Below are 25,967 nucleotides of genomic sequence, written 5' to 3'. Positions count from 1 at the left end.
GGGGGGCCCCGGGGGGGCTCCGGGGGGACCCCGGGCCTGGCGGTAACGGGGGTGGGGAGGGGCGAGGGGGGGCTGTCGCTACCGGAGGGGGGGGAAGAACCGGGGTACGGGAAGGGGGGGACCGCGATGGGGGTCTGGGGGGGACCGGGATGGAGGGACCGGGATGGAGGGATCGGGATGCGGGGATGGATCCCGGGAAGGGCGGGAGGGACCGGGATGGATCCGGGGATGAATCCGGGGATGGATCCGGGGTGGATCCGGGATGGATTCGGGAATGGATCCCGGGATCTGCGGGGGGGGCCGCGGTGGCGGTGCCGGGAGGGGGGTCCCGGGAGGGGGGTCCCCAGGCCGGGGGGGCCCCGGAGCAGCCCCGGACCCGCCGCCCCAAAGGCCGCGGCCGCCGCTGGAGCCGCAGAAGCGCCGGGGCGGGGCCGGGCGGGGCGGGGAGGGAGGGGAGGGGAGGGACGGACACGGGGATGGACCCACGGACAGACACACGGACACGGATCCACGGACAGACCTACGGACAGACCCACGGACACACGGACACGGGGATGGACCCACGGACAGACACACGGACACGGATCCACGGACAGACCCACGGACACGGGGACGGACCCACGGACAGACACACGGACACGGATCCACGGACAGACACATGGACACGGGGACGGACCCACGGACAGACACACGGACACGGGGATGGACCCACGGACAGACACACGGACACGGGGACGGATCCACGGACAGACACACGGACAGACCCACGGACACGGGGACGAATCCACGGACAGACCCACGGACACACAGACACCGGGATGGACCCACGGACAGACACGAGCATGGACACACGGACACAGGGACACATAAACAGACCCATGAACCAACCCATGGAGCGACACACAGACCCACAGACAGACACACGGACACACAGACAGGCGCAGAGACAGACACACAGACACAGGGACTGACTTGTGTACCAGTACATGGACTGACACACAGACACGCGGATGCATGGATGGACACACGGACAGACACACAGGCACATGGACACGCAGACACAGGGACTGATCCAAGTACTGACACATGGATGGACACACGGACAGACACACAGGCACGTGGACACTCGGACACAGGGACTGACCTGTGTACCGATTCGTGGGCTGACACACGGACACACAGACATGGACACACGGATGGACACACAGACACACAGACACAGACATATGGACAGACACACAGATGGACACACAGACACACAGACACGGACACACGGATGGACACACAGACACACAGACACAGACATATGGACAGACACACGGATGGACACACAGATGCACAGACACATGGACACGGATGCACAGACACGAACACACGGACAGACACACAGGTGGACACATAGACATGGACACACAGACCCACGGACACACAGACACACAGATGGACACACAGACACAGATGCACAGACACGAACGCACGGACAGACACATGGACACACGAATGGGCCAGGATCTGCCCTCCGTGCTCTGTCTGTCCCTCCATCTCCAGAGGGACACTGGGACACACTGGGGGAACTGGGGGGACACTGGAGGGGCACTGGGACATAATGGGGGACACTGGGGGGCCATGGGACACACCTGAGGGGCACTGGGACACACTCGGGACACACTGGAGGGACGCTGGGGGACAATGGGGGTCACTGGGACAAACTGGGAGGACACTGGGACACACTGGGGAGGTCCCCGGGCCCCGACCACGCCCCTTCGAGCCACGCCCTCGCCAGGCCCCACCCCTTCAAGCCCCGCGCGAACGTGGAGGCGTGGCCAGCGGGAGGGCGTGGCCTAATGCAGCTGTGAGCGCGGCCTCCTGATCGACAGGGAGGGGGCGTGGTCAGCGTCGCGTCTTGAGGCTCCCATTGGTCGAACTGCGGCGGGGGCGCGGCCGCGCTCGCGCTGTCCCCGCGCCCGCTCCGCGCTCCCCCATTGGCCGCGCGGGAGGTGACGCAGCCACGCCGCGCCGTGCGTGCCGTGCGTGCCGTGCGCGCTGACGTTGCGCGGCGGCGGCGGGCGGTGAGTGAGGGGCGGCCGCGACCCCCGGGACCCCCCGGAACCCCCCGGGAACCCCCAAACCCCCCCGGGACACCCTGGGACACCCCCGGGGCATCCTCGGGACAACCTCGACACCGCTACAGCGCCCCAGGCCGGCCCCGGCCCCGCCGGGCCTGCGCCCCCCGCCCTCCCCCCCCCATCCGCGGCCGGGGGTTTGGGGGTCCCGGGGGAAAACGGTGGGGGGAGGGAGGGGGAGAGGGAGTACGGGCGTGCTGAGGGGGTGTGGGGGGTCCCGGTGCACAGGGGGGGTCCTGCCGCGTCCCTGGTTCCTCACGGGGGTCCCCGGTCCCTGGGGGGGGAATCTCTGGTCCCTGTTGGGGGCTTCCCGTGCCCACCCTGGGGGGTCCCTGTGCCCCAGGAGGGGGTCGTGGGGAGGGTCCCTGTCCCCATTCGGGCGTGTCTGTCCCCACCGGGGGGAGTCCCTGGTCCCTCGTGGGGGGTCTCTGTTTCCAGTGGGGGGATCTCTGTCCCCTTTGGGGGGTCCCTGGTTTGGAGGGGGGATGGTCCCTGTCCTTGGTGGGGTGTCCTTGTCCCCCTCGGGGGAGGAACCTTTTGGGGGTCCCTGGTCCTGTCGGGGGGTCCCTCTTCCCCGTGGGGGGGGTCCCAGACCCCACACCCCCATCCCTAACCCCCCCGTGTGCCTTCTCCCCGCAGGCTCCTCCGGGGTGGTCCCGCGGCACCATCGCAGCCGGGGGGCCCTCGGGACCCCCCCGCACAGCCCCACATGCGCTGCCCGGCCCGGGGGGGCCCCCCCGGCACCTGAGGGGGGGCAGGGCCCCCCCAGCGCCCCCCCAGCCATGATGTTCCGGGACCAGGTGGGGATCGTGGCCGGGTGGTTCCGGGGCTGGAGCGAGTGCGAGCAGACGGTGGCTCTGCTGGCGCTGCTCAAACGGGTCACGAGGACACAGGCCCGGTTCCTGCAGCTCTGCCTGGAGCACTCCCTGCAGGACTGCCCCGACATCCACCGGCGCGAGGCCGAGGCCAACAGTGCCGGTGAGGGGCTGGGGGGGCCCGGGGGGGTCACTGAGGGGGTTGCATGAGGGTTGTGGGGTCATTGAGGGCGATACGGGGTGTCCTGCTCTGCCTCGAGCGCTCGCTGGCCGGAGAGGGGCTGGAGAGGCACAGGCAGAACCTGCATTTCCCTGTTTTCTGTCCCTGCATGTTCCCGTCCTCAGTCCCCGCGTGTCCCTGAGCCCCCTGACCCTGTCCCTGTGCCTCTGTCCCCATCTGCCATCTCACAGTGGCTCCAGGAGCCCAGGGTGGCCCCAGGAGCCCATGGTGACCCCGTTCCTCTGTCTGTCCCCAGCTGCCATCTCGCAGTGGCCCCAGGAGCCCACGGTGGCCCCAGGAGCCCATGGTGACCCTGTCCCTCTGTGTGTCCCCAGCTGCCATCTCGCAGTGGCCCCAGGAGCCCTTGGTGGCCCCAGTAGCCCATGGTGACCCCGTCCCACTGTCTGTCCCCAGCTGCCATCTCGCAGTGGCCCCAGGAGCCCTTGGTGGCCCCAGGAGCCCTTGGTGACCCTGTCCCACTGTCTGTCCCCAGCTACCATCTCGCAGTGGCCCCAGTAGCCCATGGTGACCCCGTCCCTCTGTCTGTCCCCAGCTGCCATCTCGCAGTGGCCCCAGGAGCCGGCCGAGGCCGCCGTGTCCCTGCTGCTGTCCCACCTGCCGCTGCTGCAGCCCGGCAACGCGGCGGCCAAGGCCGAGTACATGAAGCGGCTGCAGAAGGTGCTGGCGGAGGCCATCGAGAGCAACCGCTGCGTGGAGGAGAGCCGGCAGCTGCTGTCCTACGCGCTCATCCACCCCGCCACCACGGCCGACGACCGCAGCGCGCTGGCCCTCTGGCTCGGCCACCTGGAGGAGCGCCTGGCCCCCGGCGCCGCCCCCCCGCGCCGCCCCCCCGCCCACGAGTGGCCCCCCGAGCACCCCCCCGAGCCGGGCGGGGCCTGGGCGGAGCCCCCCGGGGGTGGGGCGGCCCCGCCCCGCGAGAACGGGCACCCCGCGTACCACGGGGCGGGGGGAGGTAATGGGGGGACATGGGGGCTGGGGGCACGGGCGGGCACGAACTGGGGGGGAAAGGGGCTGGGGGGGCGTGGGGAGGGGTCGAGCGGCCGGGGGGTGATGGGGAGGGGGCTGGGGGGGAGGAGAAGGGCCCGAGGGCGGGGTGGGGAAAGGGGCTGGGGGACAGAGAGGAACCTGGAGGGACGTGGGGACAGGAAGGGGGTTGGAGGTGGGGCTGGGGGGCACCTTGGGGGTTGAAGGGGAGGGGTGGGAAAAGGGACTGGGGGGCACCTGGGAGACACGGGGAGGGGTTGGGGGGGCACCAACCCTCGGTGTGTGCAGGGGGGTCTGGGGGTTCGAGTTTGGAATGGGGAGGGGCCCCGGGTGTCCAACAAGGCTTTGGGGGTCTGGGGAGGGTCCCAGCCCCCCTGACCCCCCCTGTGCCCCCCAGCCCTGCCCTGCCAGCTGCACCCCAGCCCCCTGAAGCGCTCGCTGTCGCTGGTGCCCGGCAGCCCCCAGCCCGGCCAGGGGGGCGAGTGGGCGGGGGGCGGGGGCCCCGAGGACCCCCCCGCGGCCCCCAGGGCCCCCCCCCCCGTTCGGGGAACACGCCCCCCTGTCCCCCCAGAGCAGCGTGGCCTCGTCGGGCAGCGAACACACCGAGGAGCCCGGCGGGCGCAACTCCTTCCAGGAGGACGGCAGCGGCATGAAGGGTGGGCTGGGGGAGGGCTCCGGGGGGGTTTAGGGGTTCTTCGGTGGGGGCTGCCACCTCACAGCCCCCCTCGGCCCCCCAGACGTCCCCTCGTGGCTCAAGAGCCTGCGGCTGCACAAGTACGCGGCGCTGTTCGCCCAGATGAGCTACGAGGAGATGATGACGCTGACGGAGCATCACCTGGAGTCACAGGTGGGCTGGGGGCGTCCTCGGGACCTCCCCGTGTCCCCGGGCCCCCCGGCAGGGCCGTGACCCCCCCGCTGTCCCCCCAGAACGTCACCAAGGGCGCCCGGCACAAGATCGCCCTGAGCATCCAGAAGCTGCGGGAGCGGCAGAGCGTCCTCAGGGCGCTGGAGAAGGTCACTGGGGGCACTGGGAGCACTGGGAGCATGGGGGGGGGGCCAGGGGGGCCATCAGGGCTCCCAGGGTGACACTGGGTGGTCTTGGGGTCCCCGTGGGGGGACACTGGGGTGGCCCTCTGGTTCCCCAGGGGTGACACTGGTGACACTGGGGGACCCTTAAGCTCCCCCCTGCCATGTCCTGGTGTCCCCAGGTGCTGCGGGGGGGGGTTCCTGGGGGGTCTCTCCCATGTTCCTGGTCACCCCCACTGTCCCCAGGGGCTGTTCTGGGGGGTTCCCGATGTCCCCCAGTGTCCCTGCGGGGGTCTCTGACGCTCCCTCCCCCCTCACTGTGTCCCCCCAGGACATCCTCGAGGGGGGCAACCTGTGGACGGCGCTGCAGGAGCTGCAGCAGATCCTGGTGACCCCCATCAAGGCCTTCCGGCCCCCCCCGGCCGCACCTCCCCCTCCCGGGACCCCCGACGGGGCCCCCCCAGGCCCCCCCCCCGACGCCTTCGCCCCCCCCCCGGCCCCCGACGCCGAGGCCCCCGCGGCCCCCGTCCCTGACGGGGACATCCCGGGGCAGTTCACCCGGGTCATGGGCAAGGGTGAGTCTGGGGGGCTCACAGGGGGGGCACAGGGTCGGTCCCCAACAGGGACATCCCGGGGCAGTTCACCCGGGTCATGGGCAAGGGTGAGTCTGGGGGGGTCACAGGGAGCTGGGGGGGGGCACAGGGGGGGCACAGGGGGGCACAGGGCCGGTCCCCAACAGGGACATCCCAGGGCGATTCGATGGGTTCTGGAGGGGGGTCCAGCATTCCAGAGGGGGTTTGGCGTTTTAGGGGTGGGTCCCAGGGTTGAGGGTTGTGTCCCAGGGTTCCAGAGGGGGTTCGGGGTGATGGGGGGGTTCCCAAGGTTTGGGGGGGGTCCCAGGTTTTGGGGAGGGGTCCCTGACCCCCCCGCAGTGTGCACCCAGCTCCTGGTGTCGCGGCCGGACGAGGAGAACATCACCAGTTACCTCCAGCTGCTCGAGAAGTGCCTGAGCCACGAGGTACTGGGGGGTCCCGGGGGGGCTGGGGGGGTTCCGTGCCCCCCCCTCGGCCCCGGGTGACCCCCCCGACCCCCCCCAGGCGTTCACGGAGACGCAGAAGAAGCGGCTCCTGTCCTGGAAGCAGCAGGTGCTGAAGCTGCTCCGCGCCTTCCCCAAGAAGGGGCCCCTGGACGGCCCCCCCCGGCTACCGGCCCCCCAAGGGGTACGTGGGGGGCTCGGGGACCCCCCTGGGGCTGTGGGACCCCCATTTCCCCCTGGGACCCCCTCCCTGATCCCGCACGTCACCACAAGAAGGGGCCCCCCGATGTGACCTCCCTCCACTTTTGGGGGGTCCAGGGGGGGTTGGGGGGGGTCTCAGGGTGACCCCCCCGGTGCTGGGGGGGTGGGGGTATCCTGGGGGGTTTGGGGGGTCCTGGGATTATCCCCCTGTTCTGGGGGGATTTAGGGGGGTCTCTTGCCCCCCTGACTCCCCCCAATTTGTTCCCCCCCCAGCTGGGCCTTCGGCTCCAACTCTCTCCCCATAGCTGGCTCTGTGGGGGGGGGGCGGCGGGGGGGGGGGACGCCCCTTCGCGCTGCCCCCCCGGGCTCTGCCCCCTGCCCGCCTGGGGCTGCTGGGACCCCCCGGGGGGGCCCCCGCCCCCAGACCCCCCCTCGGAGCCCCCCCCCTGGGCTCCCAGGGCCGCCAGGTGGGTCCTGGGGGGAGAAAATGGGGCTGGGGGGGTCTGGGAGGAGGTTTGGGGGGGGTCTTGGGGTGGGGTGGGGGTGGGTATTTGGGGTTTGGAGACTTGGGGGTGGGCAAATGGGGGTGGATTTTTGGGGGGGGCAGATATGAGGGGAGTTGGGGGGACAAATGGGTGGATTTTGGGGGGCGGATGGGGGGATTTGGGTGAAGGGGGCCAATGTGGTATTTTGCGGAGGGGAGCAGATTTAGGGGGGCAATGTGGGATTTTGGGAGGGGTGGGGGCTCCATGGTGGGGTTGTATTTGCGGGAGGGGTCTCTTCTTCCCCCCGGGGGTCCGTTTTGGGGGGTCCCTTCTGCTCTGACCCCCCTGTTGCCCCCCCAGAGCCTGTGGTTCGGCGCCGGGGGGGGCCCGGGGGGGTCCCCCGGGGGTCGCAGCGCCGTGCAGAGAACCCACTCCCTGCCCGTGCACAGCTCCCCACAGGCCCTGCTCGCCTTCCCACAGGGTAGGGGGGCCAAAAAGGGGGGGGGGGGGGCAGAGATGGTGGGGGGAGACCCCAGAAATCGGGGGGACCCAAAAATGGGCAGGGGGGCACCCAAAAATGAGGGGAAAACTCCCGGGGGAAGGGGGAGGAGGGTTTGATCTTTTAGGGAAGGAGGGGGAGCACAGGAGGGGTTGGAACCCCCCCCCCAAAAAAATGATGAGAGACCCCAAATTGGGGGAGGGAAACCCCAAATGGGGGGGGTGGGAAGGGCTGTTTGCTCCCCGTTTGGGGGTGGGGGGTTCCTCGGGGGGGGGTTTTGGGGGTCTGGGTGTCTCACCCCCTGTTTCCCCCCCCCCCCCCCCAGAGTGCCCCCTCCCCGGCACCGACCTGGAGATCAACCCCACCCTGGAGTCGCTGTGTCTGAGCATGACCGAGCACGCCCTGGGGGGTAAGGGGGGGTCGGGGGGGCCAAGGGGGTACTGGGGGCTGGGGGGGGGGCAATGGGGGTCTGGGGACACAGAGGGGTCTGGAGGTGGCACTGGGATGTGGGGGGGCATGGGGGGGTTGGTGGTCTGGGGGACACGAGGGGGGGTCGGGGGAGACGTGGGGTGGGGAGGGGGCACAAAGGGACACAGCCCCCCCCCCCCAGCGCCCTGACCCCCCCTTTGTACCCCCCCACAGATGGCACAGACAAGACCTCCACCATCTGATGGCGCTGCCCCCCCCCTCCCCAAATCGGGGGGGCACCTCCTTAACACCCCCCTCCTCCTGCCACCCCCCACGTGCCCCCCCGGGGGGGTCCCCAAAACATCTGGGGTGGGGTGGGGGGGTGTAAAACCCTTCCTCCCCCCTCGACCACCCCCCCTCCCATGGCCGGGGGGCTCAGGGGGGTCCCCGGTGAGGGAGGGGCTCCCCCAGGCCGATGACCTTGGGGGGGGGGGGGCCATGACACTACAGGGGGGGTTTTTTGGGGGGGTTTGTTGCGTTTTCGCCGTTTTAAGGATCCCGGAATTTGGGGGGGTTGTGGGTTCATTTTCCCCCTCTTTTATTATTATATTATTATTATTAATATTATTTCTGTTCCAGCCCCCCCGGGGGGTGGCAGGGGCGGGGGGGGGACGACACCCCAAATTTAGGTACAGGCTGAGACCCCCCCCCATCCCGGGGTTGGGGGTGCCCCGGGCCCCCCCCCTCGGTACAGCCCCTCCCCCCCCTTTGTAGCGCCGCGGCCCCGAAATAGAAAAAAATCGTTATTTTAGATACATTTTATTATGAATCCTTTTGTTATGATATGGCTGGTAACCATGAACGTTATTAAACACAAAAAACACCCACAACGGCTGCTTTTTACCCTGGGGGGGCCGGGGGGGCGCGGGGGGGACACGCCAGCCCCTCACTCGCTGGAGGAGTCGGAGGCGTCGCTGGGACTCTCCTCGTCCTCCTCCTCCTCCTCCTCTTCTTCCTCGTCCTCCTCCTCCTCGCTGGCGCTGAGCTGGGGGCTCCGTGGGGGTGCCCCCCCCTCGCTGCCTTCCTCCTCCTCCTCTTCCTCTTCCTCCTCGTCGTCGTTGTCGCTGCCGAAAATCTCCTCCTGGTCGCGGGCGGCTCTGGCGGCGTCGCTGCCCCCCCGGCGGCCCCCCCGGGCCCCCCCTTCCTCCTCCTCGGCCTCCTCCTCTTCCTCGCTGCGGGCAGAGCCCCCCCCGCGCTCGCTGCCGCTGCCGGAGCCTTCGGCCTCGTCCTCCTCCTCCTCCTCGTCCCCGCTCGCGGCCCCCTCGCTCTCGCTGCCCTTCTCACGCTCTTCGTCTGCACGAGGGGAGGGTTGGGGGGTCTCAACGCTCTGCCCAACCCCTCCAGGGCCGGGGGGGTACAGGGGAGCCCCCAAACCCCACCCAGGGACCCCCCTGGACCTGATCCCGCCGCCTCCTTCTCGGCCTCCAGCTCTTCCTCCTCCTCCTCCTCGGGCTCGTGGTTCTCCAGCTGCGCCCGCCGGGCCTCCTGGAGGGGGCAGAAAGGGGGGGTCAGGGGGGCTTTGGGGGCAATTGGGGATCTGGGGGTGTGTCAGGGAGAGTCAGGGGACCCCCCCAAATCCCACCTGTGCCTCCAGCTCCTTCTCGTTCATGTCCCGGTGCTTCACCACCAGCACCGCGTTGGTGCCCGACTGGACCCCGGCGCGCGCCCGGCGCTTGCTCAGCCGGACCCTGGGGGGGCACGGGGGGTCAGGGGGGCCCAGGGACCAACAGGGACCCCCCCCAGGGACCAACAGGGACCCCCTGGGGGCCCCACAGGACCCCCAGGGACCACCCCAGACCCCTCTGAACACCCAACCAGTGCTGATCTGGGGGCGTCTCCCAGCCCCTCCCAGTGCTCCCCAGTCCCCTCCCAGTCCCTCCCAGTGCCCCCCAGTCCCTCCCAGTCCCCTCCAGTCCCTCCCAGTCCCCCCAGTCCCACCTGGTCTCCAGTTCGTTGTAGTAAACCCCGTCCCCCTCGCGGAAGATGAAGAAATAATTCTCCTCGTAGCCTTTGCTCGCCTTGTTCTTCACGTTCCAGTTGTACTCCCGGGCAATCTTGTAGTCGTAGCTTGGGGGGGCACAGGAGGGGCTTGGGGGGGGCCGGGGAGAGCCCCCCAAACCACCCCCCCCCCCCCATTTCCACACCAGAGTCCCCCAAAACCTGCCCAAAGCCTCCCGGGGTCTGTCAAGGTGTTGCTCCAAACCCCCCCACCCCCCCATTTCATCTATAAAAGGGCCCCCCTGGTTTCCTGGGCCCCCCCCCGGTTTTGGGACATCCCTCCAGGTTTTGGGGGCCCCCCTTACACGTCCTCAGGGGCGTAATCCACGTCCTCCTCCTGGTCCCTCTTCCTCTTCCTCAGCGTCTCCTCCACGGGCAGGAAATAGGCCACGAACTGGTTCCCCTCCTCGTCCATCATCCCCCTGGGGGGCAGGGGGGGTCAGGGGGGCTCGGGGGGGTCCGGGGGGGCTCGGGGGGGCCCGGGGGGGCTCAGGGACCCCCCAGCACCTGATCATGGCCTGGGACATCATCTCCAGGGCTGCTGCCCCCGACGTGTCCTTGGGTGCCGGGTCCGAGTCGAAGATCACTTGGGCACAGGGGTTGATCCACATCTGGGGGGGGAAATTGGGGGGTGGGAGGGGGGTTTTGGGGTGAGAGGGAGTAAATAAGGGAGAGGGAGCACAACTGGGAAGAAAACTGGGGGTGAGGGGGAAATGGGGGGGTTTGGGGAGGCAAAATCCCACCCCTGGGGTCCCCAGTGTGTCCCCCTGCCCCCAAATCCCCACCCTGGGGGTCCTCAGTCTGTGTCCCCCCCCAATAACCCCCTGCTGCCCCCCCAACCCCGTGTCCCACCCCCCAAATCCCCACTCTGAGGGTCCCCAATCTGTGTCCCCCCCACCCCAATAACCCCCCAAAGTCCCCAACGTGTCCCCCCACCATCAACATCAACATCCCCCCTCCTGCCCCCCAATGTGTGTCCCACCCCAAATAACTCTCTGGGGACACCAAATGTGTCTCCCCCCCAGTCCCCCCCTCACCTTGAAGTCGGGGAACACGGGCATCACCTCCATGGGGGTCACCCGGGGTTTGCTGTAGTGCTGTGTGATCTGGGGGGGCACAGGCGGCCTCAGCGCCCCCTGAGCCCCCCAAACCCCCCCCTGACCCCCCGGAGCCCCCCCAGCCCCCCCTCACCGCCTTCTGCGCGTCCTCGAAGGTTTTCTCGATGGCGGCGATTTGGGAGTCGCGGTCCTTGTAAATCTCCTCCTCGGTGAACTGCTGCTTCACCGACACCCCGATCCTGGGGGGGGCCCGGGGGGTCAGGGGGGGGCCTGGGCGCCCCCAGGGACCCCCGCAAAGCCCCCCAGGGACTCACTTGACCTCGGGTTTCTCGTTGGAGACGCCGTAGCGGTTGAACTCGGTGGAGATGTACTCGGTCTTGCGCATCCAGGGCACCACCTTGGCATGCTGTTGGGATCTGGGGGGAAGGGGGGATTTGGGGGACATTGGGGACTCCCAACTCCCCCCTCCAAGCCTCCCCAAACCGTGTGTGAGCAGCTGGACCTGTGCCCGGTGAGAAACCCCCCAAAACACCCCAAAAACCCCCCAAACCCCCCTGTGTGACCAAGGACCTACGTCTGGTGAGAGACCCCAAACCACCCCAAAAATCCCCCCAAGCTCCCCCAAAGCCCCTCGAGGGGTCCCTGGGGGTCCCGGGCACCTCTTGGAGCTCGTGGGGGCCTGAATTTCCTCCTCCAGCAGCTTCTCGTCCGCCGGGTCCAGCAGCACTTTGGGGGGAAAGGGGGGGTTTGGCTCCAAATCCCCGAGTCCCGGGGTCTCCCCCAGTTCTGGGGTCCCCTTGCACCCTGATTTTGGGACTGTGCCCCCGTTCTGGGCTCTCACCGCCGGGGTCGATGCGGTAGGTGTCGGGGTTGATGAGGTCGATGGTCACCCCCAAATCCGGCTCCGTCAGCAGGTCGTGTTTGTGCTGCTTCTCCAGGGACGTGGCCTTGTACTGCACAAACCTGGGGGAGAGCCCAAATCACCCCAAAACAACACCAAAATCACCCCAAAACAACACCAAAATCACCCCAACTCCACCACAAAAGTATCCCCCGGATCACCCCGGAAATATCCCCAAAAATACCCCCACAAACATCCCCAAAGACACCCCAAAAACCACAGCAAAAGCATCCCCAAGTCACCTCAAACCCACCCCCAAGTAACCCCAAAAATACCCCCATAAATATCCCCAAAAACATCCCCCAGAACACACCCAACACCTTGAACACCCCAAAAGGACTCCCCAACCCCCCAGCCCGGCCCAGCCCCTCCAGACTCCCCACTTTTTTGGGGACCCCCAAACCTGCTCTGGTCGAAGGGGTAGGTGATGAACTTGGGGTCGAAGGGGATGTCGGGGAGCCCGTTACAGAACTTCACCCTGCACACGACCCCCGACCTGGGGGGGACACGAGGGGGGTCAGAGACCCCCAAAACGGGGGGAGGGGGCTCAGAGACCCCCAAAATCGGGGGGGCTCCAAACTACCCCCTAAATCGAGGAGGGTTTTTTTTCCCCAAACCCCCGCCTCCCACTCACCTCTCGGGGAGGGTCCGGTGCGAGCTGGGCCTGGAGGGGGCACAGGGGGGGTGGTGGAGGGTTATGACGTCACGAGCGACCCTCCCATATAAATGGCATCAGAACAGGACCCCCTTTCCTCCCCCAATAGCAGTGCCGTGACGTCACGGAGAACCCCCAGCCCACCCAAACCCCCGGGGGACTCCCCCCGCTCCGCGTGACGTCACATCAGTGTAATATGACGGCAGGAGTGACCCCTACCCATCCCCGCGCGCGCCGTTACGTCACAATGTGGACCCATTCCTCCCTGTCAGGCGACCCCCCAAATCTCGCGGAGGGGCTCCCGCGCTCCGCGTGACGTCACGACACTGCCCATGACGTCAAGACGGTGACGTCACGGCCGTTACCGGTGCCCGGCTCGTCGCGCTGGCGCCTGCGTCTGGATGGTGGGCGCCATCTTCGCACCGCCACTTCCGGCGCGCTCCCAGCGACGTCACTGCCCGCCGCGCCGCGCGCGGAGGTGAAGCGGCCCCGGGGACGACAATGGCGGCGCCGCCGCCTCAGCCTGGGCCCGGCCCTGGGCCTCCCCCCCGCACCTCCCGCGGGGCCGCCCGGAGCGGGAGCGGGACCCGCAGCGGCGGCAGGAGCGGGGCCGGGCCCACCCCCGACGGTCGGGGGCCGCTCCGGGCCCCGCGCTCCCCGCGCAGGCCGCGCAGGCGCAGCAGGACTTCGAGCCCGTGCAGCGCTTCCGGGTCCTGCTGCCGCAGCTGAAGGAGAGCCTGCAGGTGGGCGGGGCTCAAATAAGGGGCGGGGCGTGGAGGGACGCGATCCCAGGTGGGCGGTGCCTGAGGGGGCGAGACCGGATGTGAAATGGGGCGTGGTCCGATAGCGTAGGGGGCGTGGTTTGTGTGGGGAGGGGGCGGGGTTTAGCATTGGGTGGGGGCGTGTCCCCTCAGGGGCGTGTCCCTCCCTCGGGGGGTCTCCCCAGGTTTTGGGGTCCCCCCTCACCCCCGACCCCCTCAGAGCCTGATGAAGGTGGCGGCGCAAAACCTGATGCAGAACTGCAGCATCGACAGCGGCCAGTGAGTGACCAGTGCCTCCCAGTACATCCCACTACCATCCCAGTACCGTCCCAGTACCATCCCAGTACCTCCCAGTCCCCCCCAGTCCTCCCAGTCCCTCCCAGTCCCCCCCAGTCCCTCCCAGTGCCCCCCAGTCTGACCAGTTCCCTCAGGAAGAGCGCGGACGGGGCCCTGCAGCGCTTCGACAAGAGCCTGGAGGAGTTTTATGCTCTCTGTGACCAACTGGAGCTGTGCCTGGTGAGAGACCCCCCAAAACCACCCAAAAATACCCCCAAACCACCCCAAATTACCACAAAAACAGCCCCAAACTCCCCTTCCTCATAACTCCCCCAATTTCCCCCAACTCCCCCAGTAACAATTTGGGGACCCCCCAATGACCCCGCTGTGTGTCCCCAGCCCCACAAGTGCCTCTCCCAGAGCCAAACGCACCCCCCAAACCCCACATTAGCACCCCCAAACCCTCTCTGTCCCACCTTGGGGACCACCCCCAGATGACCCCCTGTGCCCCCCCAAGAGTGACTCTCCCAAAACCTCCCCAAACCCCCCCAAATCCCCCGAAGCTCCCCCAGTCTCAGCTCGGGGACCCTCCCAGGGCCCCCCGGGTGACCCCCCGTGTCCCCCCCAGCGCCTGGCCCACGAGTGCCTCTCCCAGAGCTTCGACAGCGCCAAACACGCCCCCGCCCTGGTCCCGGCGGCCCCCAAGGGCGAGGGGGGGGGTGGTCCCGGGGAGCCCCCCCTGCCCTACACCCAGTACCTGCCCCTCATCAAGGCCCAGATCGGGGGGGCCAAGGACATCCACAACGCCCTCCTCGAGGGGGCCAACAAGATCACGGGCAAGCTGCCCCCCCCGGGGGGGCCCTGAGGGACCGGGACCCCCGGGGATGCCCTGAAACACGGCCGGGGAGGGGGCGAGGGGGTTAAAGGGGGTTTGGGGGTGGGCTGGGCTCTGGGAGAGGCACTCGTGGGGCTGGGGCTGCGGGAGGGGCACAGGGGTTCACCCTGGGGGTGCCCGAGGGGGTCAGGACAGGAGGGCTTTGGGGGGGTTAAGGAGGGGTTTCTGGGGTTTGTGGGGTCTGGCCGGGAGTTGGGTGTGCCTCTGGGGGGCCCTGGTGTTGGTTGGGGGGGCTTGGGGGGCTTCAGAGGGATCTTGGACCCCCCCCAGAGGGAGTTTTGGGGGGTTAAAGGCAGAAACTGAGGGGGGTCCTGGGAGGTCTGAGTTTGGGAGGGGGTTTGGGGTCTGACCCCTGTTCTGGGGGGGGAGGCTGGTTTTGGGGTTTGACTGGGGGGGTGATTTTGGGGGGTCTCCACGGGGGTCCTGGACACCCCCAAGCCCCCCTGGGAGTCTCCAGGGGTGTCGAGGGGGTCTGAGTGTGTCCACGGGGGTTCCAATGATGGGTTTTGGGGAGTGGCCCTCCGGGGAGGGGATAATTGGGGGGATAATGGGTAATTTTGGGATAGACCCCCAAGTTTTGGGGTGAAACTCTTATGTTTTGTTAAATAAATTGATTTTTTTGTGACATTGCTTCCTTTGTGTGCACGGGGGGATCCCAGAGGGTTGGGACGTGTCTGGGGGGGCTGTCACGGGGGCGGGGGGCTTTGCTCCGTGACGTCACGGGGCCCATCAGTGACGTCGCGGCCCCGATGATGTCATAAAATCGCGAAAAACGCTCCGCGCTTTTTTTTGGTCCCGCCGCGCCGCCGTCGCGCGAGATCTCGCGAGAAGGAGGGTGGGAAATCTCGCGAGAGGAAGGGGCTATCAAGGGACCCGGAGGGAGCGCGGGCCCAGCCTGGGAATCGCGACAGGAACCGCGACAGGGACCGGGAAAGGGACCGGGAGGGACCGGGAGGGACACTGGGAACGGCACCGGGTCGCAGACTGACAGCCGGGAGCGGCGCACGGACAGGAACAGGCCCCGGCGGAGCCAGGCCGGGTCGCGGCCTCAGAGCGAGCGGAGCCTGAGGGTGAGAGGGGGCGGTGGGGGCGGTGGGACCCGGGATCCACCGGGATAATCCGGGACACCCCCGAGATAACCCCGGGGTAACCCCAGACCCACCCCGGGACCACCCGGGACCCCCCCGGGACACCCCCAGGTCCCCTTGAAGGATCCGCAGCCGCCCCAACCCATCCCCAAGAACACCCAGAACACCCCCGTGACCCCCTCAGGACCACCCCCAGCTCCTCTCAGAACATTCTCTTGTCTGCTCCAGGACCCCCCCTCAGCCCCTTTGAAGCCACCCTAGACCTCCCAAGACCCCCAGCCATGTCGGACAGCGACGACAGCAACTTCTCGGAGGACGAGAGCGAGCGGAGCAGCGAGGGCGAGGAGGGTGAGGAGGGCGAGGTGAGGCCAAAGGCTCAGGGGTTTCGGGGGTCTCCTCAGCCCCCCGAGCTCCCCCTGACCCCTCCAAACCCCCCTGACTCCCCCTGAGCCGCCCAGGCCAAGGGTAGCGAGGGGGAGGAAGGTGAGGTGAGGCCGAAGGCTGGGGGGCTTTGGGGGTCCCCTGACTCCCCCTGAGCCCCCCAACCCCCCTCAGGCCGAGGAGCAGCGTGGGGGCAGCGGGAAGGAGGAGGAGGAGGGGGAAGAGGAGGAGGAGGAGGAGGAAGAGGAGGAGGAGTACGACGAGGAGGAGGAGGAGGAGGAAGATGATGATCGACCCGCCAAGAAACCGCGGCACGGGGGGTTCATCCTGGACGAGGCCGGTGAGGGGGGATCTGGGGGGGGGTTCAAGGGTGGTCTGGGGTCATCAGGAGGGATCTGGGGGGGGTGGGGGGATATGGGGGCTCCAGGAGGGTTTGGGGGGTCTCTGCCCACCCCACTGACCCCCCTCAACCCCCCAGATGTGGACGATGAGTACGAGGATGAAGATCAGTGGGAGGATGGAGCTGAGGACATCCTGGAGAAAGGTGAGGGGGGGGCACCCTGGGGACTCCCCCTGGGACTCCTGGGAACCTTCCCCACCCTGGGGACCCCCCCCAGGACCCCTCCCCACCCTGGGGACACCCCTTTCCCCCCCAAATCCCCCTTTCCCCCCCAAATCCCCCTTTCCCTCCCCCAAATCCCTTTTTCTTTCCCAAACCCCCTTTTTCCCCCAAACTCCCCCCCCAAATGACCTTTCCCCTCAAACCCCTCTTTTCCCCCCCAGACCCCCCCATTTCCCTGGAGGGTCCCGTGTCCGTCCTCCCCCCCCACATCCATCCCTCCATCTCATCCGTGCTCGCCTGGGGCTTTTCTGTTGCTTTTTTATCCCCCTTTTACCCCCCAACCCCCCCCCCGCCCCCCCTCCATCAATTCTGACCCCCCCTCACCCCCTCTCCCCAATTTCCCCCCGTTTCCCCCCCTCACCTGGTTTTGCTGTTTATTTACTTCATTCTCCACCGTCACTTTGTCCCCGGGGCAGAGGAGATCGAAGGTAAGATCCCCCCTCACCTCCCCTTCTGTGTGTCCCCCCCACAAATATGGGGGCCCAAACACCCCCCAGTGCCCCCCCAACCCCTCACGGGGGGGTCCCAATCCTGACCTTCCTCCCCCTCCTCTTTCTCAGCCTCCAACATCGACAACGTGGTGCTGGACGAGGATCGTTCTGGGGCCCGGCGGCTCCAGAACCTCTGGAGGTGACTTTGGACCCCCCCCGGACACCCCCTGAAGTCCCCCTGACCCCCACAGCCCCATTTTTCTCTTTTTTTCTCTCTTTTTCCCTGATTTTCCCTGTTTTTTCCCCCAGGGACCAGCGGGAGGAGGAGCTGGGCGAGTATTACATGAAGAAATACGCCAAGTCCTCGGTGGGGGAGACGTGAGTGACCCCCCCAGGGACCCCCCTGGGACCCCCCCAGTTGTCGTGACAGGGAGGGGCCCCCTGACCCCCCCAGCCCCAATTTGCCTGATTTGGGGGGTTTTTCCCCCGTTTTCCAGGGTTTATGGGGGCTCGGATGAGCTGTCGGACGACATCACCCAACAGCAGCTGCTGCCCGGGGTCAAGTGAGTTTGGGGGCAGAAAGGGGGGAATTGGGGCATGGAAGGGGTGTAACTGGGGGAGAAAGGAGGGAATTGGGTCAGATCCCCCTTTAATGAGGATTAACTGGGGTGAAAAAGGGGGAATTGGGTCACAGTAAAGATTTAATTAGGGGGAAGAAGAGGAAATAGGGTCAGACCTCGTCCCATAACAAGGTTTCGTTGCCCCCTCACAGGGACCCCAATCTCTGGACTGTCAAGTGCAAGGTAGGTGCTGAGCCCCCACCCCAAAACCCAAATCCCTGTTTTTCTGCCCCCAAACCCCCTTTCTGTGCCCAAACCTCCCGGTTTGTGCCCCAAACCCCCTTTCTGCCCCCACCCCAAACCCCTTTTCCCCCACAGCCCCCCCGTCTCCCCCCCATACTCTCCCTTTCTCCCCCCAAACCCCCTCTCTGACCCCCCCTGGCCCCCCAGATCGGGGAGGAACGAGCCACGGCCGTCGCCCTCATGCGCAAGTTCATCGCGTACCAGTACACGGAGACTGTGAGTGCTGGGGGCACTGGGGGGCACTGGGGCTGTACTGGGGGCACTGGGGCTGTACTGGGGGCACTGGGGCTGTACTGGGGGCACTGGGGGGCACTGGGGCTGTACTGGGGGCACTGTCAGTGACCCCCTGCCCCCCCCACCGCAGCCCCTGCAGATCAAGGCCGTGGTGGCCCCGGAGCACATCAGGGGGTACCTGTGTGTGCGGACACTGGGGTGGTACTGGGTGGTACTGGGGGCACTGTGATGGTACTGGGGTGGTACTGGGGGCACTGTCAGTGACCCCCTGCCCCCCCCACCGCAGCCCCTGCAGATCAAGGCCGTGGTGGCCCCGGAGCACGTCAGGGGGTACCTGTACGTGGAGGCCTACAAGCAGACCCACGTGAAACAGGCCATCGAGGGCGTGGGCAACCTGCGCCTGGGCTACTGGAACCAGCAGATGGTGCCCATCAAGGAGATGACCGACGTGCTCAAGGTGGTCAAGGAGGTCACCAACCTCAAACCCAAGGCCTGGGTCCGGCTCAAGAGGGGTATCTACAAGGATGACATCGCCCAGGTGAGCGGGGGACACGCCTGGGGGGCACCTGGGGCTCACCTGGGGCTGGGGGGGTTACCTGGGGCTCACCTGGGCGTTCCTGCCCCCTCTCCCAGGTGGATTACGTGGAGCCAAGCCAGAACCAGATCTCCCTCAAGATGATCCCCAGGATCGACTTCGACCGCATCAAAGCCCGGATGAGCCTGGTGGGTGAGGGGGGGACAGCCCTGGGGCAGGGGAGGGGATCCCAGAGGTGTGGGTCCACCTGGATGGGGGGATCCCAGGTGTGTGGGTGATCCCTGGGGGTGAGTGGATCTCTGGGATGATCCCTGGGGGTGTGAGGATCCCCGTGGGTGGATCCCTGGGGGTGAGTGGATCCCCATGGCTGGACCCCCAAGGGTGAGTGGATCCCTCTCCTCCCCTCGCCCCCCGCAGAAGGACTGGTTTGCCAAACGCAAGAAGTTCAAGCGGCCGCCCCAGAGACTCTTCGACGCCGAGAAAATCCGGTACCACCCCCGGGATCCTTCCTGGGATCCTCCCCGTGGGATCCCCCCTGGGATCCACCCCCTGGGCTCACCCTGGGATCCTCCCCGTGGGATCCCCCCTGGGATCCGCCCCCTGAGCTCACCCTGGGCTCACCTGGGGGTCCTGCAGGTCCCTGGGGGGGGACGTGGCCTCCGACGGCGACTTCCTGATCTTCGAGGGCAACCGGTACAGCAGGAAGGGCTTCCTGTTCAAGAGCTTCGCCATGTCGGCCGTGGTGAGACCCAGAACCCCCCTTTTCGAACCCAAAATGCTCCCGTGGGAACCCCAAATGCACGGCTTGAGCCCAAACTCCCCAAACCCCCCAGATCACGGAGGGGGTGAAGCCCACCCTGTCCGAGCTGGAGAAGTTCGAGGACCAGCCCGAGGGCATCGACCTGGAGGTGGTGACTGAGAGCACAGGTAGGGGGTCCCCAGCCCCCAAAGACCCCTCCAAGCGCCCTCCCCAGACCCCAGATGCCCCCAAACCCCTCTCCCCAGCACCCCCAAACTCCCCCTGCCCCCTGGGCAGCACAACTTCCAGCCCGACGTTGAGGGGTGTGAGGGGGAGCTGAGCCGCCTCCAGTAGCCCCCTGAAATCCCCCCAGCTGCCCCAGGCCCCAAATCCCATTTCTCTCCCAGGGAAGGAGCGGGAGCACAACTTCCAGCCCGGGGACAACGTGGAGGTGTGCGAGGGGGAGCTCATCAACCTGCAGGGCAAGATCCTGAGCGTGGACGGCAACAAAATCACCATCATGCCCAAGCACGAGGACCTCAAGGTCTGGAGACCCCAAAGCCCCCTGAAAGGCTCTGCCCTGTCCCCAAAACCCCTTGTGCCAGCCCTGACAGGGGTGTCTCCTGCAGGACATGCTGGAGTTCCCGGCCCAGGAGCTCAGGAAGTATTTTCGGATGGGCGACCACGTGAAGGTGATCGCGGGGAGGTTCGAGGGCGACACGGGGCTGATCGTCAGGGTGGAGGAGAACTTCGTCATCCTCTTCTCCGACCTCACCATGCACGAGGTGAGTTCGGGGCAAAAAACCTGGGAAACGGGGTCAGGGGAGCATTTGGGGTCGGTTTGTGGTTTGGGGTCGGTTTGGGGTGAATCCCGGGGCTTTGGGGTCAGTTTGGGGTTTGGGGTCGGTTTGGGGTGAATCCCGGGGGTTTGGGGTCAGTTTGGGGTTTGGGGTCGGTTTGGGGTGAATCCTGGGGGTTTGGGGTCGGTCCAGGTTTGGGGTGAAATCGAGGGGCTTGTGTCAGTTCCGCTTTGGGGTCAGTCCCGGGGATTTTGGGATGAACGCCAGGGATTTTGTGTCAGTCCTGTTTTGGGGTGAATCCCGAGGATTTTGGGTGTGTTTCCCCCCAGCTGAAGGTGCTGCCCCGGGACCTGCAGCTCTGCTCCGAGACGGCGTCGGGGGTGGACGTGGGGGGGCAGCACGAGTGGGGGGAGCTGGTGCAGCTGGACCCCCAAACCGTGGGGGTGATCGTGAGGCTCGAGAGGGAAACCTTCCAGGTGAGACCCCCCAAAATGTGGGGGTGCCACGGTCCCCTTCCAGGTGAGACCCCTCCTAAATGTGGGGGTGCCACGGTCACCTTCCAGGTGAGACCCCCCAAAATGTGGGGGTGCCACGGTCCCCTTCCAGGTGAGACACCCACCCCCTAAATCCAGGAGGGTCCTGGACTCCCGAATGTGGGGGGTTCCCAAATCTGGGGGTCCCCGCTGTCACCCCCCAGGTGAGTCCCCAGCTTTCCCCCCCACAGGTGGGTCCTGGACCCCCAATCTGTGTCCTGTGGATGGGAGGGATCCCCAAGCTCTGCCCTGTCCAGGGCTGTGCCCCCCCCCCCAGGGGGGTTCCCCCTGACCCCGGGGGGGGTCCCCAGGTTTTTGGCCAAGACCCCCCAGACATGCCCCCCACGTGTAGGGGAAGGTGGTCACAGACCAGCACCATGTCAGTGTTTTGGGGGCTCCCTGAGCTCTGCCCTGGCCCAGGGCTGTGCCCCCCACCCCCAGGGGGGTCCCCCACTTTAGGGAAGCCCCCCCTTGACCCCCGTGGCCCCCCAGGTGCTGAACATGTACGGGAAGGTGGTGACGGTGCGGCACCAGGCCGTCACCAGGAAGAAGGACAATCGCTTTGCTGTCGCCCTGGACTCGGAGCAGAACAACATCCACGTCAAGGACATCGTCAAAGTCATCGATGGCCCCCACTCCGTGCGTCCTGGGGGGCCCTGGGGGGCCTGGGGGGCTCCTTGGGGTGTTTGGGGGGTCCCCAGCTCTGTCGGTGTCTCTGGGAACGTCCCCGAGTTCCCTCCCTTGGTTTGGAGTTTGCTCCCTGCTCTGGGATTTACCCTTTTGAGTTCCCTCATTTTTGGGGGTTCCACCTCCCCTTTTTGGGGTTTCACCTTCACTTTTTAGGTTCCCCCCCTTGTTTTGGGGTTCCCTCCCTTGTTTTGGGTTTCTCTCACCCTGTTTTTACTTTCACGCCCGCGTTTTGATTTCTCACTGCTCTTATTTTGGGCTTTCACCCCCTCTTTGAGTTTTACCCCCTTTTCTGCCTCTCACCCCCCTCATTTTGGGGTCTTGCCCCACTTTTCCCCCAAGGGCCGCGAGGGTGAGATCCGACACCTTTTCCGCGGCTTCGCTTTCCTGCACTGCAAGAAGCTGGTGGAGAACGGGGGGATGTTCGTGTGCAAGACCCGCCACCTGGTGCTGGCCGGGGGCTCCAAGGTCTGTAGGACCCCTCAGGACCCCCAGTTTTCCCGATTTTGCCCGTTTTCCCCCCTCCTCACCCCGTTTTCCCCGCCCGCAGCCCCGGGACGTCACCAACTTCACGGTGTGCGGCTTCACCCCCATGTCCCCCCGCATCAGCAGCCCGATGCACCCCAGCGGGGCTGGTGAGTCCGGGGGCGCTCCCGGGGGTCTTTGGGGACCCCCCGAGCCCCCCCTGAGCCCCCCTGTGCCCCCCAGGCCAGCGGGGGGGCTTTGGGGCCGGCGGGATGAGCCGCGGGCGGGGCCGGCGCGACAACGACCTCATCGGGCAGACGGTGCGGATCTCGCAGGGACCCTACAAAGGTGGGTGTGGGACCCCCCAGAGCCCCCCCGGAGCCCCCCGGGACCCTCCCTGACCCCCCCCGTGCCCCCCCAGGGTACATCGGGGTGGTGAAGGACGCCACGGAGTCCACGGCGCGCGTGGAGCTGCACTCGACCTGCCAGACCATCTCCGTGGACAGGCAGCGCCTCACCACCGTGTGAGTGGGGGAGACCCCCAGGGACCCCTCCCCGTGGGGTGGGAACATCCCCAGAGACCCCCCTGTGGGTTGGGGTGACCCCCCCATGGGCCGAGAGGGTCCTTGGAGACCCCTCAGTGGGTTGGGGTGATCCTGGGAGACCCCTCGGTGGGTCAGTGGGGCCCTTGGAGACCCCTCAGTGGGTTGGGGTGGTCCTGGGAGACCCCTCAGTGAATCGGGGTGACCCCTGGGCCACGCAGGGGGGGCTCTGTCAGGGGTTTGACCCCCCTTTCCCCCCCAGGGGGTCCCGGCGCCCTGGGGGGCTCACGTCGGCCTACGGGAGGACCCCCATGTACGGCTCCCAGACCCCCATGTACGGCTCGGGGTCCAGGACCCCCATGTACGGCTCCCAGACCCCCCTGCACGACGGTGAGTGGGGATGGGGGGGCTCGGGGGGGGTTGGAAGGGACTGGGGGGGCTCTGGGGATTGGGGGGACCCTGGGAGTTGAGGGGGGCACTGGGGGGGCTCTGGGGATTGGGGGGACTCTGGGAGTTGAGGGTGGCACAGCAGGGGGGCTCTGGGACCACTGGGGAGGCTCTGGGGGGGCTTGGAGGGGGCTCTGGAGGGACCCTGGGAATGGGGGGGCTCCGGGGGCTCCGGGGGATCCCCACAGCCGGGGAAAGGGCCCGGGGGGGTGACAGCGTTTTTGGGGTTGCCCCCAGGGAGCCGCACCCCTCACTACGGGTCACAGACCCCCCTGCACGACGGGAGCAGGACCCCGGCCCAGAGTGGGGCCTGGGACCCCAACAATCCCAACACCCCCTCGAGGTAAGACCCCTGCCCCAAAATAACCCAAAACAGCCCCAACACCTCTTTGAGGTGAGACCCCCTACCCCAAAACCCCCCCACAGCCCCCCAGAAACCCCAAACCTCTTCTCGATGGGACCCCCCCCAATTTCCCTTCTTCGGGGTCCCTTTCACCAAACCCCCCCGTTTCGGGTCTCCCCCTCCCCAAATCCTCCTGTGTAGTGTCTCCCCCTTTTTGGGGGGGTCCCATTTGTGTCTGTCCCTCTCTGGGGGTCCCATTTGTTTCTCCCCCCTCTCTGGGGGTCCCATTTGTGTCTCCCCCCTCTCTGGGGGTCCCATTTGGGCCCCCCCCTGACGTTGCCCCCCCAGGGCCGACGAGGACTTCGAGTACGGCTTCGAGGACGAGCCCACCCCGTCCCCCCAGGGCTATGGGGGGACCCCCAACCCGCAGACCCCCGGGTACCCCGACCCTGCCTCCCCCCAGGTCACGCAGCCCTACAACCCCCAGACCCCCGGGACCCCCGCCATGTGAGTGACAAACGGGGGGGACCCCAAAAATGGGGGGTTGGGGGGGACACCCCAAGTCACGGCCCTACAACCCCCAAACCCCGGGGGGACCCCAAATCTGGGGTGGGGGGGAACACTGAAATCTGGGGGGGTGGAGGGACCCCAAAATGTCACTCTGGGGGGAAAATGGGCTTCTGGGGGACCCCAAAATGCTTTTGAGGGGGTGGGGGTACCCCAAAATGCTGCAAGGGGGGAGGACCCCAAAATCTGAGAGGGGGCAAGGGGGGACTGTGCTCTTGGTGGGGGGGAGTCCCCAAAATGTCACTGTGGGGGGAAAATGGGCTTCTGGGGGACCCCAAAACATGGTTGGGGGGGGTGGCTCCTGCGGGCCCCCAAAACGTGGCTCTGGGGGAGCCCCTGCCCCCCAAACACCCCGGGTGTGACCCCCCCATCTCCCCCCAGGTACAACACGGAGCAGTTCTCGCCCTACGCCGTCCCCTCCCCACAGGGGTCCTACCAGCCCAGCCCCTCCCCCCAGAGCTACCACCAGGTGGCCCCGAGCCCGGTGGGCTACCAGAACACCCACTCGCCGGCCAGCTACCACCCCACGCCCTCCCCCATGGCCTACCAGGTAACCCGGGACCCCCGGACCTCCCTGAGACCCCCAAACCTCACCCCAAACCCCCCTGAGCCCCCCCAGACTCCCCTGAGCCCCCCCAGACCCACTGGGCTACCAGAACACCCACTCACTGGTCATGTTCCCCCTCGTGGCCTACCACGTACCCCCAGACCCCCCCCAGGACCCCCAAACCGTTCCTAAGACCCTCCCCCAGGGTCTTCCAAACCCCAAAACAGAGCCCCCCCCAAACCCCTTGTGGCCCCCCTTCACCCCCTCGTAGCCCCCCCAAACCCCTTCCAACCCCCCTCCCCGCCTCCCACCCCCCCTTTAACCACCCCCCTGTGCCCCCCCAGGCCAGCCCGAGCCCCAGCCCGGTGGGCTACAGCCCGATGACCCCCGGGGCTCCCTCCCCGGGGGGCTACAACCCCCACACCCCCGGCTCGGGCATCGAGCCCAGCGCGGGCGACTGGGTGACCACCGACATCCAGGTCAAGGTGCGGGACTCCTACCTGGACTCGCAGGCCGTGGGGCAGACCGGGGTCATCCGCAGCGTCACGGTGAGACCCCCGCCCGGGGGGCTTCTTTGGGTCTGGGGGGGGGCCGGGATTTGGGGTCTGGGGGGTCGGGGGGGGCCGGGATTTGGGGTCTGGGGGGTCTGTCCTGGACTCACAGGCGGTGGGACAGAGCCCGGGTCAGTCAGAGTGTCCTGGTGAGACCCCTGCCCTGGGGGGGCTCTGGGGGGAAATGTGGGTGCTCCGGGGGGTCTGTGGGTGCTCCAGGGGGTCTGTGGGGGCTCCGGGGTTTATTTTGGGGTCTCAGCCCCCCCGTTTGCCCCCCAGGGCGGGCTGTGCTCCGTGTACCTGAAGGACAGCGAGAAGGTGGTCTCCGTGTCCAGCGAACACCTGGAGCCCGTCACCCCCACCAAGAGCAACAAGGTGAGACCCCCACCCCCTCAGGGACCCCCAGGCCCCTCTGAGGGCCCCCCCTGAACCCTGCCCGGCCCCTCCCCAGGTGAAGGTGATCCTGGGGGAGGACCGGGAGGCCACGGGGATCCTGCTGAGCATCGACGGCGAGGACGGGATCGTGCGGATGGACCTGGAGGAGCAGCTCAAGATCCTCAACCTGCGCTTCCTGGGGAAGCTGCTCGAGGCCTGAGAGACCCCCGGGACCCCCCAAGACACCCCCCTTCCCCTTTTCTGGCCGTTTTCTCCCTTTTCTGGCTATTTCCCCCCCTTTTCTGGCTGTTTTTCCCCCTTTTCTGGCTGTTTTTCTCCATTTTATTCATCTTTTCCTCTCATTTTCTTCCTCTTTTCCCCTATTTTCTCCCCCGCCTCCCCCGTTTTTCCCCCCATCTCATTTTCTCTCCCCCTCCTCCCTGTTTTTCACCTCCCCCATCTCGTTGTAACCAGGTTTTGGTGTCAAATAAAGGTCTGGGGGTGCAGCCTCTCCTTCCCCCAATTCTGTGAGGGTTTGAGGGTCCCAGAGGGCTTTGGGGGCGGTTTTGGGGGGTCCAAGGGGGATTTTGGGGCCAGTTTTGGGAGTTGCCCTTTTCATCCCTCTGTTACCCCCGGTGCGCATGCGTCGCGCCGGCGTCGTGCCGCTTCCGCCCTCACTTCGCCGCGATTGGTTGCCGCGCCCATGACCCCGCCTCGCCCTCTGATTGGTCGGTACCACCGCAGCGTCTCGCTGTGATAGGCCCCCGGGCCGCGCATGGCGCGTTTCCGTACACA

The 25,967-nt window shown here is 67.1% G+C and overlaps 4 protein-coding genes across 5 annotated transcripts; 3 read left to right on the top strand and 1 right to left on the bottom strand.

Annotated features, from left to right (window-relative positions):
• The first annotated feature begins 1,991 nt into the window (after positions 1–1,991).
• Positions 1,992–8,213, top strand: SAMD4B (sterile alpha motif domain containing 4B). The gene is given in 16 exon segments (XM_051776006.1): positions 1,992–2,069; positions 2,763–3,101; positions 3,712–4,131; positions 4,561–4,709; positions 4,711–4,819; positions 4,901–5,010; positions 5,091–5,177; positions 5,521–5,764; positions 6,122–6,207; positions 6,287–6,382; positions 6,384–6,409; positions 6,700–6,760; positions 6,762–6,893; positions 7,272–7,392; positions 7,736–7,819; positions 8,053–8,213. Coding segments are annotated over 15 exon segments (1,950 nt in total). The 5' UTR covers positions 1,992–2,069; positions 2,763–2,905; the 3' UTR covers positions 8,082–8,213.
• A 408-nt stretch (positions 8,214–8,621) lies between these two features.
• On the bottom strand, positions 8,622–13,003 carry PAF1 (PAF1 homolog, Paf1/RNA polymerase II complex component). Its single transcript, XM_051776007.1, has 14 exons — positions 12,856–13,003; positions 12,470–12,499; positions 12,239–12,331; positions 11,776–11,897; positions 11,594–11,660; positions 11,249–11,350; positions 11,068–11,173; positions 10,914–10,982; positions 10,384–10,487; positions 10,182–10,298; positions 9,817–9,945; positions 9,461–9,566; positions 9,276–9,363; positions 8,622–9,171 (listed from the first exon to the last, which is right to left on the bottom strand). Exons 1-14 carry the CDS (start codon positions 12,903–12,905, stop codon positions 8,765–8,767), a joined length of 1,590 nt encoding a protein of 529 aa, XP_051631967.1. The 5' UTR covers positions 12,906–13,003; the 3' UTR covers positions 8,622–8,764.
• On the top strand, positions 12,992–15,047 carry MED29 (mediator complex subunit 29). The gene is given in 6 exon segments (XM_051776008.1): positions 12,992–13,057; positions 13,059–13,121; positions 13,123–13,233; positions 13,472–13,530; positions 13,683–13,767; positions 14,156–15,047. Coding segments are annotated over 6 exon segments (621 nt in total). The 3' UTR covers positions 14,393–15,047.
• A 112-nt stretch (positions 15,048–15,159) lies between these two features.
• SUPT5H (SPT5 homolog, DSIF elongation factor subunit) lies at positions 15,160–25,419 on the top strand. Of its 2 annotated transcripts, XM_051776004.1 has the most exons (30): positions 15,160–15,492; positions 15,739–15,872; positions 16,066–16,231; positions 16,370–16,435; positions 16,930–16,941; positions 17,074–17,143; positions 17,254–17,322; positions 17,442–17,507; positions 17,717–17,747; positions 17,955–18,023; positions 18,328–18,579; positions 18,675–18,764; positions 18,994–19,064; positions 19,213–19,318; positions 19,410–19,503; positions 19,723–19,859; positions 19,945–20,100; positions 20,445–20,591; positions 21,141–21,287; positions 21,678–21,803; positions 21,886–21,970; positions 22,044–22,148; positions 22,222–22,324; positions 22,605–22,732; positions 23,027–23,132; positions 23,481–23,639; positions 24,081–24,249; positions 24,591–24,794; positions 25,077–25,172; positions 25,249–25,419. In XM_051776004.1, the coding sequence occupies exons 2-30, from the start codon at positions 15,792–15,794 to the stop codon at positions 25,390–25,392; spliced, it is 3,255 nt and encodes a 1,084-aa protein (XP_051631964.1). In that variant the 5' UTR covers positions 15,160–15,492; positions 15,739–15,791; the 3' UTR covers positions 25,393–25,419. The 2 variants fall into 2 exon arrangements, with proteins under 2 accessions (XP_051631964.1, XP_051631965.1); XM_051776005.1 differs by lacking the exon at positions 16,930–16,941 and having other exon boundaries at positions 15,161–15,492.
• Positions 25,420–25,967: the final 548 nt, after the last annotated feature.

This window comes from Manacus candei, unplaced genomic scaffold (genome assembly GCF_025592945.1).
Source record: "Manacus candei isolate 608988 ecotype Guabito, Panama unplaced genomic scaffold, ASM2559294v1 h1tg000412l, whole genome shotgun sequence".
Classification (NCBI taxonomy): Eukaryota; Metazoa; Chordata; class Aves; order Passeriformes; family Pipridae; genus Manacus; species Manacus candei.
This window is presented reverse-complemented; position numbering and strand designations above follow the sequence as displayed.